This window comes from Stylophora pistillata, chromosome 7 (genome assembly GCF_964205215.1).
Source record: "Stylophora pistillata chromosome 7, jaStyPist1.2, whole genome shotgun sequence".
NCBI lineage: Eukaryota > Metazoa > Cnidaria > Anthozoa > Scleractinia > Pocilloporidae > Stylophora > Stylophora pistillata.
The window spans coordinates 3,162,093-3,176,533 of NC_142525.1; the positions used below are offsets into that span (position 1 = coordinate 3,162,093).

General features: G+C 38.3%; 2 protein-coding genes and 2 long non-coding RNA genes across 8 annotated transcripts in view; 1 reads left to right on the forward strand and 3 right to left on the reverse strand.

Moving 5' to 3' along the window:
• The window catches only part of LOC148726182 (uncharacterized), a 60,371-nt gene that overhangs the window by 135 nt on the left and 45,795 nt on the right, over window positions 1-14,441 (forward strand). The window contains exons 2-3 of one of the 4 annotated variants that reach the window (XM_088729113.1): window positions 686-730; window positions 2,927-3,002. The gene's annotated coding sequence lies outside the window, so the exon portion shown is untranslated. Of the gene's footprint in view, window positions 1-685; window positions 731-2,926; window positions 3,003-10,053; window positions 10,154-14,441 lie in introns of those variants that run through there. The other 3 variants (XM_088729111.1, XM_088729114.1, XM_088729112.1) reach the window with 3 other exon arrangements.
• On the reverse strand, window positions 94-9,614 carry LOC148726183 (uncharacterized). Its single transcript, XR_015990175.1, has 3 exons — window positions 8,192-9,614; window positions 8,056-8,118; window positions 94-331 (listed from the first exon to the last, which is right to left on the reverse strand). It is a non-coding gene; the product is annotated as an uncharacterized LOC148726183 (long non-coding RNA).
• Window positions 10,882-12,759, reverse strand: LOC148726184 (uncharacterized). Of its 2 annotated transcripts, none has more exons than XR_015990173.1 (4): window positions 11,661-12,759; window positions 11,464-11,577; window positions 11,301-11,384; window positions 10,882-10,997 (listed from the first exon to the last, which is right to left on the reverse strand). It is a non-coding gene; the product is annotated as an uncharacterized LOC148726184 (long non-coding RNA). The 2 variants fall into 2 exon arrangements; XR_015990174.1 differs by lacking the exon at window positions 10,882-10,997 and adding an exon at window positions 11,004-11,200.
• Window positions 12,888-14,391, reverse strand: LOC148726185 (uncharacterized). The gene is made up of 4 exons (XM_088729115.1): window positions 13,877-14,391; window positions 13,649-13,795; window positions 13,495-13,558; window positions 12,888-12,975 (listed from the first exon to the last, which is right to left on the reverse strand). The coding sequence occupies exons 1-3, from the start codon at window positions 13,986-13,988 to the stop codon at window positions 13,500-13,502; spliced, it is 318 nt and encodes a 105-aa protein (XP_088585241.1). The 5' UTR covers window positions 13,989-14,391; the 3' UTR covers window positions 12,888-12,975; window positions 13,495-13,499.

Genomic DNA, 14,441 nt, shown 5'->3' on the forward strand with positions numbered 1-14,441 from the left:
TTACAATGTTAATCCAATCCTTTTTTGTCATAGCACGATTAGCTTTAATGTTGACGAGCAAATCGTCCTTCTTGCACGCAACACTGAGGCGACTTTTCGAAAGAGCCGACATTTTATTCGATTTACAATACTTTAATGTCAAATTGAAAAGATTAATACATTTTAGCGATTGATCTCTATGATCACTGCAAAATCATTTAACTTTACACGCAGTTAGTCCTAAAACTTGCTAACAGTATCCATTGCTTTCTTTCTTCGAGCGATTCCCTGACTTCCAAATCCGTTCGACATGCTTGAGGTCCATAGATCTTCTGGCAGCTCTTGAAACACTCTTTAAAGAAAATGGTAGATTGATCAATATCACGCTAAGGGAAAAAGCGAAGAGATCGTTCTCTCTAAAGTCATTACAATTAAAGCTCAAACATTTACAAATAGAGGGTCTTCTAGCCATGTAAAGTTAGTTGGTGCTTAGTGTCTTATTCAGTTAGACTTGATGGTAAAATCTGTTTTTCCCCCTTTCTTTCAATATATCATAACCAATAATGATCAGATGATTCCAGTCATAATGAATATTAATTCAGTAAAGAGATTCTTTGGGTCTCAGCATGCAAAATCACAGAGCATCCAACAACTTAGATTTCACAAGAGGGGATATGTATGTATTTTTTTTTGTCCTTTGTGGCAGTTCTTCAGGGTGGGATTATTCAAAGCTGGGTAAAGGTAACCCAAGGTTAGTGTGAAATTTCATTTAGTATCTGAAAGCTTTAAAGGAAAACTCAGGTAATCTTTACATCTACAATTTGATGGTTGGATGTTCTAAGAAAAAATTTTCTCAAAAAAGGCTTTTGAACCAAGAAATAAAGAAACCTGGATTAAAATTTAACCCTGGGTTAGTGCTAGTCCCCATTCAAACAACTGGGCCCAGATCTGCAGATTTATATTTCGAACCAAGTTAAGTTAAACAGTAACGGGATTACCAGTATAATTCTTCACATGAAAGAACAAGGATTTTAAATTCATGTTGAGTACAACCAAGAACTATTTCAAGATACTAATGAGCATTTATGCGAGAGACTCAAAGGTCACCATCGCCGAACCAGAAGCACTAAAATATAAATGCTAAGATGGAATCATGCTTCAGAAAATATGAAATTTTGTTGTGAACTATTTCCAGCACCATTTGTCAATCTGGCATTGTTCAACTTGATGGTTTGCTTTCTTTGATAAGCTTTATATGCTACAGGACCCCCCTACCCCCTATAGTTGAATTAGTCACCCCCCCTTCATATTACATAAGACTGCAAGATATTTTGAAATCATAGTGACCTTTGCATTAAGGCTTTGCTCTCCTACACATAAAAACTGTTCCACTAAAAAGGACTTTTGGTCAAGCTCACTTATAGAATTAATGAGGTGGGGATCATTGCAGCCAATTCCTTGCACCAAAAAATATATAGATCACAGAAGGTTGACTCAATTACTGGTGAAGTAGTAGCTGTCATTATGGCTTTAGAAAGTTAAACTCCAAGACAAATAAACTAAATCAAACATAACATGTCTGTAAACCTTAAAATGGTTGTTTACAAGTTGGGCTTGATGATGGAGTTGAACTTAGGGCTACAGAGAAACAAATATATTTGGTGTTTTTAGGCTTTAATTCAGGACCTCATCATTTGAACTCATCATTTCAGACTTTTGTTGTTTGCTAGGACATTTCTGGTTGTTTTATCACTAGCCTGTCATACTGAGGGGGTATATTTCATAGCAACTTAGACAGTACACAAGGCTATTTAAATCTGATAGCAAAAAATTCAGTGATAACAAAGTAGTTTTCCATGTTGCTGTCAGTTCACACAATTTATTATTTTTGCACTTTAATAGTTAAATATTTGAATATTTTAGTATTCAAGTAATTGAGTTTTCTAGTATCTTAGAATTGTAATAGTATGTTATCTTAATATTTTAGTATTTAAGTGTCTTAGAAAACTAGTATTTTAGTTAGTTGTATATAATTTAATAAAGGTCGGCACACACGAGGGGACTAGTCCCTGCGACTAGTCCGTGCGACTAGTCCCCGTGACAAGTCTTTAAAGGGTTTACACGAGGGGACCGGTAGCAGGGACTAGTCCCTTAAGGTGTTCACACGAGGGCACTCAATTGCACAAGAACATAGGAAAATTAAGAGGCAAAAGATGTTTCTTGGTCTGGGGCGTTACACGTAAACATTGAAAATTTGACAACTTTTCATTGTGGCACTATTAAACATCAACGCAAATGAACTACACTTATTCAGTCGAATTATTCATGTTTTTACGTTCCGTTTTTTTATTTATTTATTTATTTTTAACAGACACAGAGTCAAATAGGGTAAAAATTCCATCAAAACGGCTCCAAGACATCTGTATATGTTTACAAAATTAGAAATAGTTTTTTATTCTTCAGTTGTAGAAATCTAGAATTCAGGGAAAATTCATAGGGACTGCAATGTTTACAAATACCGGAAGTCACGCATCATACTGACCCGTGATTGGCTTATTTACCGTTTAGTCGCAGGGACTGGTCGCACAAACAGTTCACACGAGGGGACAAACATTTGTTTCATGCGACAAGTCCCTGCGACTGGTCGCACGAATTCAAACAAGTTTGAATTCGTGCGACCAATCGCAGGGACCAAATTTTGGTCCCTGCGACCACAGAAATGTGTAGTTCACACGAAGGGACTAGTCGCATGAAACTGGTCGCTGGGACTAGTCGCAGGGAATAGTCCCCTCGTGTGTGCCGACCTTAAGGGCCATAAGGGAGAGTACAGTTTCTTTTTACTGTAATTATGTACCCTTGATAAAGTTTAAAGTTTAAAGTTTGCTGATTTTCTTATATTACAGGTTTTATTTGAAATCTAAACATGGAGTTTTTACCTTTTATGTAGATTTAGACATGAAAAGAGACAAGAAGAGATATGCCACAATTAGAATCTAGAAGAAAGAGTGACTTGGATTTATAAGGTGAGAGTCTTAAAGGCAGTGAGCCATTTCCCATTACTCTTTACACCCTAACATCATTGTGCATATTCTCCATACTGTTCTCTATAGGTTTCCTAAGGTGCTGACAAAGAGAATTTGTTTAACAATCAAGAGCCTCTTAAGTTAATGATCATTTTCTTTATTCTCATGACCTTAATGTGTGATTCAGGGGTGATATTGTGTGGAGAAGTTAGATGCAAGTTACTTCTAAAGGTCCAATAGTTGAGGGAACTGAGCATATCACAAGCCAGTTAACTTAATGTGTAATTTTCCATGTTTCCTCAATATCTCTGCTTTAAAGAGATCCATTCTTATTCATAAATACTAACCAGGTGTGTATCAGAAATGAGACTGATAAAAAGCTGACTGCTTAATCTTAACTGTTGAAACATGAATGTTTGTATTCAATCATGGAAGTGATTTGACTTGTATCATAGTAGTTTTGATATGACCCAAAAAACCCACCGTATTATTATTATTATTATTATTATTATTATTATTACTATTATTATGATGATGATGGTGATGATGTCATGTGGACTCTTAGAATACATAGTTGATTCAGTTGAGTTTTGTCTATTAAGGAATTGTTATTGCAGTGTACGACATGCCTTGAATTATTGTTTATCTATTCTTTGTGCTTTTAAGGATAACATTCAAATTTAATAGACTTATTTGGTAATTAGTAACTACAGTATTACAGAGAAATATCTTTTAACTATGCCATGAAGGAGGACAATAAATTAGAATGTGACCTCAAGCTGTTTATGGTAACATGTGATTATATGCTAGACTAAGTGTAAATTTATACATCAGTAGACTTCTATACGGGAACCTTACTCTGGATTAGGTGTTAGCTCCTTGAGGATGTATCTGTCCCAACACTTCAACACAGTTGAACAATGGCTTGGACATGGGCTGTTTTATTTGTACTGGTCTAGCACAAATATGTAATCATTGGAAAAATGTCAGCTCATTGGTAATGGTCCGAGTCACTAGTGAGGTATTTCTAAGGTGTTAGTGATGTTTTTGAGTCACTAAGGGCTGCTTGCAAGGTATTGCCTTTTAACTCATGAATGAGGTTTGGTGTAAGGTACAAAAAGTTTCATCAATGGCAAATGGTGCTGAATAGTGTATGTCTCACAAAGTTGGTGTCTTGAATGTTTTCCTGGATATTTTCAAACAACATTGATCTAAATGTCTTTCTCAAAAATGTCCTTGCACATCAATGAAATATTCCCTACTATGGTGGTTTTTTTTTTTGAAGTCAGCACATCTCAAGACTACAAACACTTATTCTATCTTTGTCTCACTCTTAAATCAAATCTTTAACATCTCACATCTTTCTTTACAGCTGCTCATGTTGCAGGTGAGCACTGTTGAGATATTCCTTAATATCTCTTCCTCCCTGCCTCAGTAAAGTGGATTCTGTAAATCAGCAGTATTACTGATCAGCGGATCAAATATCCTATCCTTGTCTCTTTTGCTCATGACTGCCGTGTTTTCTAAAACAAATGGTATTGTCTCATATAGTGCTACATGAAAAGTGACACCTGCCCACACCAAAATTAAGCAATGTCTCAGTTTAGGTAAAAAAAAAAGCAATATGAATTGGCAAAGCTAGAAAAATTTTCTCGAAAAGGTACTTCTTGAAAATTATATGTGAATTATAATGACTTTTTGAGACACACAAGCAGAATATTTAACTTTTTTTCATTGGGTATAGATCAACAGTTGATTTCTCCTCGCTGTTTCAGTGTCGAACAGTCAAGTGAGGCAAATATAGAAAACTATTAACAAGATGATAAATTGATGAGGTACCAGATTCTCAGAAATAAAATGAGCAGACGTGTATGACATTCAATATGGAGAATTGATCTTTTGACTCTAAAGTTCCGAGCGCTAACGCGGCCTGAATTCGGTTCGTAATTTACTTATTTTATGAAGTTGACACATTATTCCTATCGCCCAGGTATAAATTAGTAGGGGACTGCTTCTACCCCCTTCTCTGGAGAGAAAGCCGAAAATGATAGTGCGCTGCAGAAGTCGTGCGACCCCTTCCCCCTCCTCTGAGGACTCTGTTTGGACCCCTTCCCCCTCCTCTGAGGACTCTCTTTGGACCCCTTCCCCCTCCTCTGAGGACTCTGTTTGGACCCCTTCCCCCTCCTCTGAGGACTCTCTTTGGACCCCTTCTCCCTCCTCTGGGGACTTTGTTTGGGCCCCTTCCCCTTCCTCTGAGGACTCTGTTTGGACCCCTTCCCCCTCCTCTGAGGACTCTGTTTGGACCACTTCCCCCCTCCTGAGAACTCTCTTTGGCTCCCTTCCCCCTCCTCTGAGGACTCAGTTTGGAACCCTTCCCCCTCCTCTGAGGACTCAGTTTGGAACCCTTCCCCCTCCTCTGAGGACTCTTTTTAGACCCCTTCCCCCTCCTCTGAGGACTCTGTTTGGACCCGTTCCCCCTCCTCTAAGGACTCCCTTTGGACCCCTTCCCCCTCCTCTGAGGACTCTGTTTGGCTACCATGACAATTCATGGGCTCCTTCACATTCTCCAGGGTGAAGAGAGGCAGCGCAAGAATAAGTAGTATCTTCCTCTTCGGGTGTACTCCCACGTCACGAGGACCGGGACGATCGGGTGGTGGCCAAAATTACTCCCTGGGGTAAGATGCGAGATCAGAAATAAAATATCCTTAACCAAGATGAAATCTACAAAAGCCTTGAAAATATTCCTGGCTTAAATTGAGATGCTCATTCCACTGTTTGAAATAAAATTGTCTAAATTTAGGAGCCTTTATCCACAACTTTAGATAAATAGCTGCTCTCCAAACAAAGATTAAGTGAGACGGAGTACTTCATGTATTTGAAATGAGGTGTGGCACTGGTTACTACCATTTCAGATTTAACGCAGAAAGTGCCATCCTTGTATAGCCCCCCCCCCTTGCCCTTCCCCCTCCTCCCCCAAAAAAATGGATTAAAAAAGAAATAATTTTAGCTGTGGCTCTAGAACGAACGAGAGTAAAAAATTTCGAAGCGCTATTGGAGAAACGATCATGTGATGTTAAGGTCACTATAAATTATTCAAAAACGTTTGTAAGAGGGGAAAAACGCCCTTAACGCACACGCCTCATCCAATGAAATACCAGCATTTCGAGCAGCGAACGAAGCCTGAGAATTAACGACTCTTTCATTGAACTTGTCAGGTTGAGAAAAATCATTCCTAGCCTTACGCCTCAGAATTTGCTCACAAAGGGCCCTTGTTGCTCCATCGATTGCGTTCAATTACGAGAAACTTAGAATTATGTTTTGAAGTGTTCATCATCTCGAGTCGGTAGGCCAAGATACAAAAAAAAAAAAAAAAAAAATATGATCTCAAACTAGGCAAAGCTATCCCAAAGTTCCCAGCTGTCTAAAGCCATTAGGGTGTCCACAACCGATTTAATGCCTTTCTTAATTGCCTTTTGTTATTTTAACGAGATTTATGTTATCTTGATTTGACCATACATCTTCGGAATGCCTCAATTGTGTTTCTACAATCAATAGGCTTTTGTTGGTCGAGAGAACTACTTTGAGCAGATAGACAGATCCTTTGACCACACCAACTTTGTGCTCCCACAAGCCAATTTATTTCCTTTTAGGAAACTGGAAGTTGATGAAATTGCTTTTGGAAGGTATGTTCTGAGTTTTCTAAGCTGTTGTTCTACGAACGTTTGAGCATCCACCGAAAGAGAGAAGATAGAAAGATTTACTTAAGCAAAACAGATCAGACTTTTTTTCTCTGAAAGGAGTGGAGACATTTCGCGAGATACTTTGGAGAATAATTTGGTACCGGTTGCCTTAGGAGTAAGTTGAGGACTGAAATCGTGGGAAAATTACTGGGATAATTTTTGGAAACTTAGAGATGCCATTAACACTCCTTCGCAGAAATTTACATTTCTCAAAATTAGGTTGTAATATCACATTTTACTTGGTAAAAGATCGTAGTTTTAACTCATTTTTTTTAGTTAGTCTTCCCATTGCTTGTTATAAGCTTTGATTGTGTCTCCTGTGCTTTTGTCCACCTGTTAAAAATGGTGCGGAAAATTCATAAGCTGATCTGCTCAATTCACCGAATATATCAGTTGCCTATGCTTACAATAGATTGATCTCGAAGACTCTAGATACTGGAAGCGTAGTTCATATATTAGTATTTGAAGCTCAATAAAAACTTTGCGCTCTTTCTATTGCTCGAAGGCTCACAATGTTTTGAGTGACTTTTTCTCAGAGACGTTTCAAATTATTATTGAAACTTAAAGGAATCTCCTAGGCATTAGATGAAATTGGTGGGAAAAAAAACAAAATTAGGTAATGATAAATCAAAACGTGACAAGGGCAGCTGAAAAAAATGTAGGCTAAAGCTTTTGGCTGAAAATTCCTTTTACGTTGCTCCTTTGACATACATGCGTACATGAATTCTCCTTACGGATTGCCATACTTTTGATCCAAATTTGTTTTGAGGATTTAGTGTAGCATCAGCGCAGAAGCTACTACTTGATTAACAGGACGAAAGCTACGATAATTATTTCTATTCTTCGTAGTTTTCTGCTTTCTTTCGTTTGTGGGAATACATTCAGAACAAATCGAGTATTGGTCAGTCACGCTACCTTAACAGCTTTCACGTTGAGTTGTATTTTGTATCTGCTATTCTGTTCATTAATAGTTTCCGCTTATTTATCTTCGCTTTGGACACTCATTTCTGTCTCTTTATCTTCGCCATGCATACCTACATAATTACAAAGGTTATTGCTTTTTCCCGTTTGCTAATTATGCCGTCATCATACTCCCTTACAAATGCAATTATCTCGTCTACTCTGTTTTTATCGTCTCGATTTCATCTGTTTTCAACGCATCTGAAGCAGCTTATTAATTCAAGTATGAGTGCGAACTATCTCTAGATGAGTTAATTTTCTGGCATAATGTTTGTATCGATTGTCCAGTTTTGGACTTGTTTACTTTCAGTTTTATTCATCTTGAGACAAACAACGGAATTACATAAACAAACCTCTCATCTAGCGGCCCTTCTTATCTTCAACAGCGACAAGTCGTCCTCCTTCGACTTTGACTTCTGTAACAAAAACACACCACCATAAAGTGTGGAATCCCTGAATCCTTAATAAACAACATAGGTGCGTTCTTACCTCCGTTCGAAAATCTCTTCACCACAATAATGTGATTTTCAGGGCATGCGATCACTATTCGTTGATACGGCGTTGATTTCCGACCTTCACCTGCTGCTTGACTCTGTGCTCCTTTTCTATCTGATGTATTTTCCATGATTCCTTCGACTGGTGTAGCTTCTCTACCAAAATGATCTGCGTGTCTCTGTGAGTACTTTTAACTGCTTGGCGATATCTCTGATACTGGTTATAAAGCTCGTAAGTATGAAATCTGCAAGCGTTGTGGTATCATTGCATGAGCTAGGAGCTATTTTTCCCTACCTTGCCATTAAAAAAATCCCTCTACTATGGGAGAATCCCAATAGATTGTATTGTCTTCTCGACGTACAACTATTATGCTTTCTTTGTTTATGTGGTCTCAGGGCTTTTCCCTAATTTCGTATCTGTGTGACCTGTGTACATCAATAGCCTCCCTCCGACTTTTTATAAATCTCATTCTGTATTTCAAGTCTTTTTTTTTTAAGAGTTTTCAAAAATTATATCCTCTCTGCCTTTGGAAGCTGCTTGTGTCAAAAGAACTGAGCAAAAATTTCTTCTGGTGCTACTAATCATGATCTGCAATTGAATCCTAATTTGTTTTAGTCTGTGAACAAAACTCTAGTAAGTGTCCAAAGTAATGTAGCTACTGAGAAGAATTTTCACGTGGTTTCCTCTTTCTACTTTGCGAAGTGGTTGTGCCTTTGAGTTGTGAGGATAAAACCCTGTTGTGTGATCATTCAAAAGAATCCCACTCAGCCGAGCTCTTCTGTGGTATTCTATCTCATGTTGTACATGGTGGCTATATAATGTGTAGGCTTGTTAATGAAACTTTTACAGTAGTAGCTTACTGTACAAAGCGATCATAACTTTTTGGTCGATTTGAAACACCTTCGCATTTGTGTGGATCATTCATCGCTGTTCTACATTTGATTCAGCTGACGAGGCTTCACGGTGTGCTTAAAGGTTTTGGACATTTATTGCATCCCTGAAAGAGCTAATGCAACTAATAGGTAGGTGGTGACTGACTTGCTACTGGCATGATTAAATGTCTGTTACTCTAAAATCTAAGAAGATTTTTGACACATTTTTGTGGTCTGGGTTGCACTGTTACATTAGGATGTTCTGGAAGACTCGATCACTCAGTGATCAGAATGGAGACTTACCCATCTTTTAGTCAGCCTAATGACAGAGAAAATCAACCCTCAGACTTTTAACAGAGCTATCTTGAGTACGATTAACATTGCTTACATCATACCAAGGAGTAGGGCATAACTATTAGATCAAATAAAATCACTATCTTCTATGAAGTTTATGATTTTTCTTGGAGGCTTTTTTGCAATTTAAAGCTATTGATTTAAAGCTATTGGGTAATAAGCCAGCTGATAACAGGTCATGCTCATTAGATTGCACAGGCACATGACTTTTTCTGCTCCAAGTAAGAAGAGGAGTATTTGGGTCGAGAATGCAGAAAGAAATCAGAGCCAGCTGTCGTATTCTACAAGCTGGATTTTAAATTTTTTTAAGAGTATGTTGATTCAATCTGTCTCAAACACGTTTTCATAGCGTAGATTTACTCATACTTCTGTTGAGCTGCCTACAATGCAGTTTTAATTCCTCAGCTGTACTACTGTGCGTGTAATTTTATGAGTTGTTCAGTTAAATACCAGAGACTATTGGGAAGACTTCTCGAAGCATCTCGTTCGTGAGTGCTTTTGATTTTGCTAAGCCGTCAATTTGATGTCACGACTACACCAATCACAATTCATAGACAAAATACGTCACGATTAAATAGCCCGCGTTGTATTTAAGGACACCGAATCTCTCACGCAGTTGTATTGTTTGTTGCGTAAATGAAAATGTTGGCTTAGTCGAGTAATGTTTGGAAGAACTGTGGTTGATAACTGCAATGCAAGTGGAGGTTGGAAATGAAGCTCGAAATTTAAGGTGTGTTATTGCCATTCTTTGTCCTAGCTTTTTTTTTTCGCTCGAAGTAGTACCCATATTGCTTAGTGAAGGATATCATACAACAAAAGCACTTCGTTTTTGATTTGTTTATCTGCGTAGCAAAAAAACGCAATGGTGTACTGCGGCTGGTAAACTTGTTTATGATAGTCTTGAGAATGCTGGCACAACTAAAAGGCAGACAGGTCATCATATCGGTCGTCCTTGATATTGCGCTCTTCTTAAGGCTTTTGTCTTGAAGAGATTTGGTCGCTTGCTCAACACGCCTGCCTTTCTTTTTTCTCCTAAAGAAGTATTTTACCTTTAAATATGGTCAATTTTCTTATATAGTGAAACTGTGCTTAGCTTTTGAGTGCTTATTCGTACGGTATTTATCATTAAGTTTTTAACCAAAGAAATCTTTATTCCATGGAGTTTTCTTTCATCGCGTGAGGTATCGATGATAAAGAAAGCTAATCAATTCCACCCTCGCCTGATGGGGAGGAGCTACACGTAAGGAGAAGTAGATGTTTATCTGTTGCACCTCAAAAGTTGTTGGAGGCTTTTCGAGTCCTTTCTAGGGAAAGAATGTGTGCGTGCGCTTTTTATTTTTGTCAAATATTCGATTGGTGGTCGTATTATTCGTCTGCATTTCTTTTTTTCGAGGAAATTCACAAGATCAAACTGTAGATCCGTATGCAGTCGCAGAGAGAAACTTGTTTGAGAATAAACTCGCTGAATTCTTGTAATTTATTACGTGGCCATTGTTTTAACAGATTACTTGAATTAAATATGCTTTAATAGGAAGCATCCTCCTTACTTGAACGACCTCGATAAAGTTTTCTAGCTGTAGAGAAAAAAATTTTAAAGTTTTTATTTTAGACTTAAAACAGATGTGGAGATGCTTATATGATGGAAGATTGTGTAACTAAGAGATTGGTGTTACTAACCCTGAATTATGTTTGCGCCGTGATTCGATGCACTTTTTTTATTCTAATGAGGAGGGTGAGACATAAGTTATGTCGTGAAATGGTTTTCTTTTATTCCTCTCTAATGAAAAGAATGAATGAATGTCTTAAGGTATTTGTGGGTTTGACGAAAATATCAAGTTAATAAATGAAAAAGGAAAAAAATCGATAGCTCTGCTTACCTTGGAGTTAATACAGCAAATACGTTCTGGAGACAGCGAGACTGAAACTATTGTCTTCAATCGTGTATCTTCTCTGAACGTCCCCTTTAAAGAAAGGAAGCAATATATATTCTAAGACGTGGTTATCAACAAGTATGACGAATAACAATACATAGAACATTACCTCGCTTCCCTCGTTTGATTTCTAAAATGGTTCCAGCGGTAGTTATGATTGAAAGGCGTCGCCCATTTTGCTCTCTTGATTCGTTAACCAAATATCCAGCTTGTACCGTAAAGGCTGCAAGCAAAGTTTCAGCTTAGTATTCGGAAAAAATGTCAATATTTGGCTGAAATTCGACCAACGTATCTTCATGTTCCTACTTCGGTTCCTTGATTCGTATAATATTATCGCTTCTGGAGAGGAAACAAAAGCTCTCTGTACAATCACAAACTCAATGAAATCATTGGAGGGCTCAACCGGCTCAGCCATGTTGCATCTGATCGAGACGCAGTGATAATGGACGGAGTCTTTTACTCTTTTGCCCAGTAGCGCCGGCCGCGTACTTCAGACGTCACAGTGACATGCGCTCCTTGTGGGACTCTGGTTAGCATGCTAATTTACTTGGTGCGTCATGTATAAACACTGACAGTCGCAATGAATACATGTCGGGGGCCAAAAAATGCTCCGTGCAATCTAAAATTGACTTTATATAGGATACATTTTGAGGCTCTTATGATATCCTTCTCGTTCTGTACGTTGAGGTATTTGCTCTGAGAGGTGGTAGCCATAAGTTTGTTGAGATTAGTGCGTGTTGCATTGCAGTGCACTTTTATTGAAGGAAAGCAAAAGGTATAGAGATACAGGAAGTAGGTTTGAGTCAATCGAATTTCACTAGGGTTTAGTCAACAATTCCATTTCTGACTTTCAAATCTGCATAACATTATCTGATGGTTTGATATTACACTGTTCGGCCGCCAAGGGAGGAAAATAGGCTTTTCCCTTTGTGCTTAGCAATTCTTGTGATAAGAAGGACGAGGAGGTAAAGAAACTTTCCCAAAGATTGTGCATCTCACAATGTATCCTTTCGTCAAACTACCTAGTTTCTTGTTGTTTCCCTCCACGCATGTTTCTCGCGTTGCGTGCGTGCGCGTGCATCCACAGTTTGTTTACCATCACTGCGCGCAGGGTCATCTTTTGTCGTGCGTTTGTCGTTATGCTCGTTTAACTTTCACTTATCACTTTACCACTGTACATTATACAAAACATTGAAATTTAAGGGATTCAAGAGGACGAATCGTTCATCGTCGCGGTCAACATAATACTTCGCGTCGCTTGTCAGATTTGCTAGCCTTTCCAACTGTGAATATTGATTTAGTCGAAAAGAATGAAAGGGGGGATGGTATTGAGCAGACAGATCTTCATCACTTTCGCCCAGAGTTACCGTGTTATTTTAGATATTACGTCATTTTTAATTTACAAATGCGTCTTTTTTGGTCGAGTTTTGGCTTTATCCTAAAGGGAAACTTACACCGATTTGCGTTTATTGCTTTGTTTTTCTAGCCCATAGCTGTGAACAAGTGATTATAGCAACAAGGCGTAAGCACATGGCATTTAGAAATAATGTTTATTCTACTGACAAAATCATTACAGTGCTATTTTCTACATTCAGGAGTCGTATCGTCTTCATTTCTAAGCCTGTAAAGAAAGACAGAGATCTGCTTAAAAGAGAAGAACAGTCCGAAAGACGTCAATTTGGTCGAGTATCTTTCGCGCCGCAATCGACCGAATGCTTTCGTTTCGCTCGTGTGAGGGCCATTGGAAGTAAAATTCGATAACATCTCCGAGAAATGATCGGTTATCACGAGACATAGGCATTGAGCTGCAGTTTTTGGATTGCTCCAGGTGTTTCATAGTAGATTTAACTCTTAATTGGATAGTGCTGTGCTTCGGTTGAAGGAATCAAACAAGAACCAGGTCATGGCGACTACGATCCCATACATGTCATACTAATTACCCAAAGAGCAAGGACCTTCTTAGCTTAATATCGAAATACCTTCGTAATTTAGTTTCTGTCATATCACTTTATATTATTAGCGCGGGGCCTCCGCACATAAAGCCTTCGTTCTCAAATGTTTAACGTAGGTTTTTCTTCTTTGATCGAAATTGTAAAGTGCTATACAGTAGTACAGTAGAGCTATATTTCCTTCTTCTTACCTCACTCAAATGCTCACCGACTTTACTCCAGTCAAGTGAAATCCTGAAGTTTCAATCTCGTAATCTTAAAAGGGGGAGAAAATCGTGTAACTGAGTTTTTGACGACTTGTTTTCTTTATAATAAACCTCAGTGATAAAGTTATCAGCAAAATACCATTTGTGCCACGGCGCTTGATATCCAAAACGCTTCCCAAAGAAGTTACGATTCGTAGTTTTCTATATGGGCGATTCCGATTACGTCGCCAGTCGAAGTCCTGTACCAGTTCATTACGAACCAAACAAGCCCCGTGAACTTCGAATTCTAACGCGAATAAGGAAAACATGTTAGGAAACTGAGTTTTTATCTACTGACTTGTCAGACTAGGAAAGGTTGCGGACATACCTCCATTTGGTGGCTTGCGAAAGATTGTCGCTACATGTTGACCTAGATTAGTCTGGACTTTCACAATTTCGCAGGTGTTATCGACAAAATCGGGAGGTGGATACCAGCTCATGACAAAGCTAAAAGTGTATATCAAGAAAGAGGTGTTATCTTCTTTGCGGCGGAGTTTGAAATCGCAAAAATGACACGAGTAAGCACTTTCTTGGTGCGGAATTTATTCATGATGTCACGGATCCCATAATGCCAACGCGCGCACTGTTACAATGGTGAAGTCATAGCAGTTCCTGTGAGAGTTTGAAATTGGAGATATGAGCAAATTCTTATTGAAATGTAGCTAGCAATGTCATGCTATCGAAAAACACCCAACTAGCACCAAATAAATCTCTCTCATGGAACTTTCTTCTCTCCCCCTACTCATATTTTTCTTGGATCTCCTGATAGGACTCAAAGAAACATTAACTGAGCAAGACATTGGAATTCTAGAACCTCTAGTCGAACAGAAACGTAGATAAGATTTGGTTCGGGTGATTGTTAATAATTGAACGTAAAAAGCGCATATCTTTCC

What these genes read in the sequence shown, in the direction of transcription:
- LOC148726185 (XM_088729115.1), bottom strand. Translation starts at nt 13,988, where the DNA reads ATGAGCTGGTATCCACCTCCCGATTTTGTCGATAACACCTGCGAAATT. An exon ending in TCGCAAGCCACCAAATGGAG is followed by an intron (nt 13,796 to 13,876) that starts GTATGTCCGCAA and finishes TATTCGCGTTAG; the next exon opens with AATTCGAAGTTCACGGGGCT. An exon ending in CAAGCGCCGTGGCACAAATG is followed by an intron (nt 13,559 to 13,648) that starts GTATTTTGCTGA and finishes CCCCCTTTTAAG; the next exon opens with ATTACGAGATTGAAACTTCA.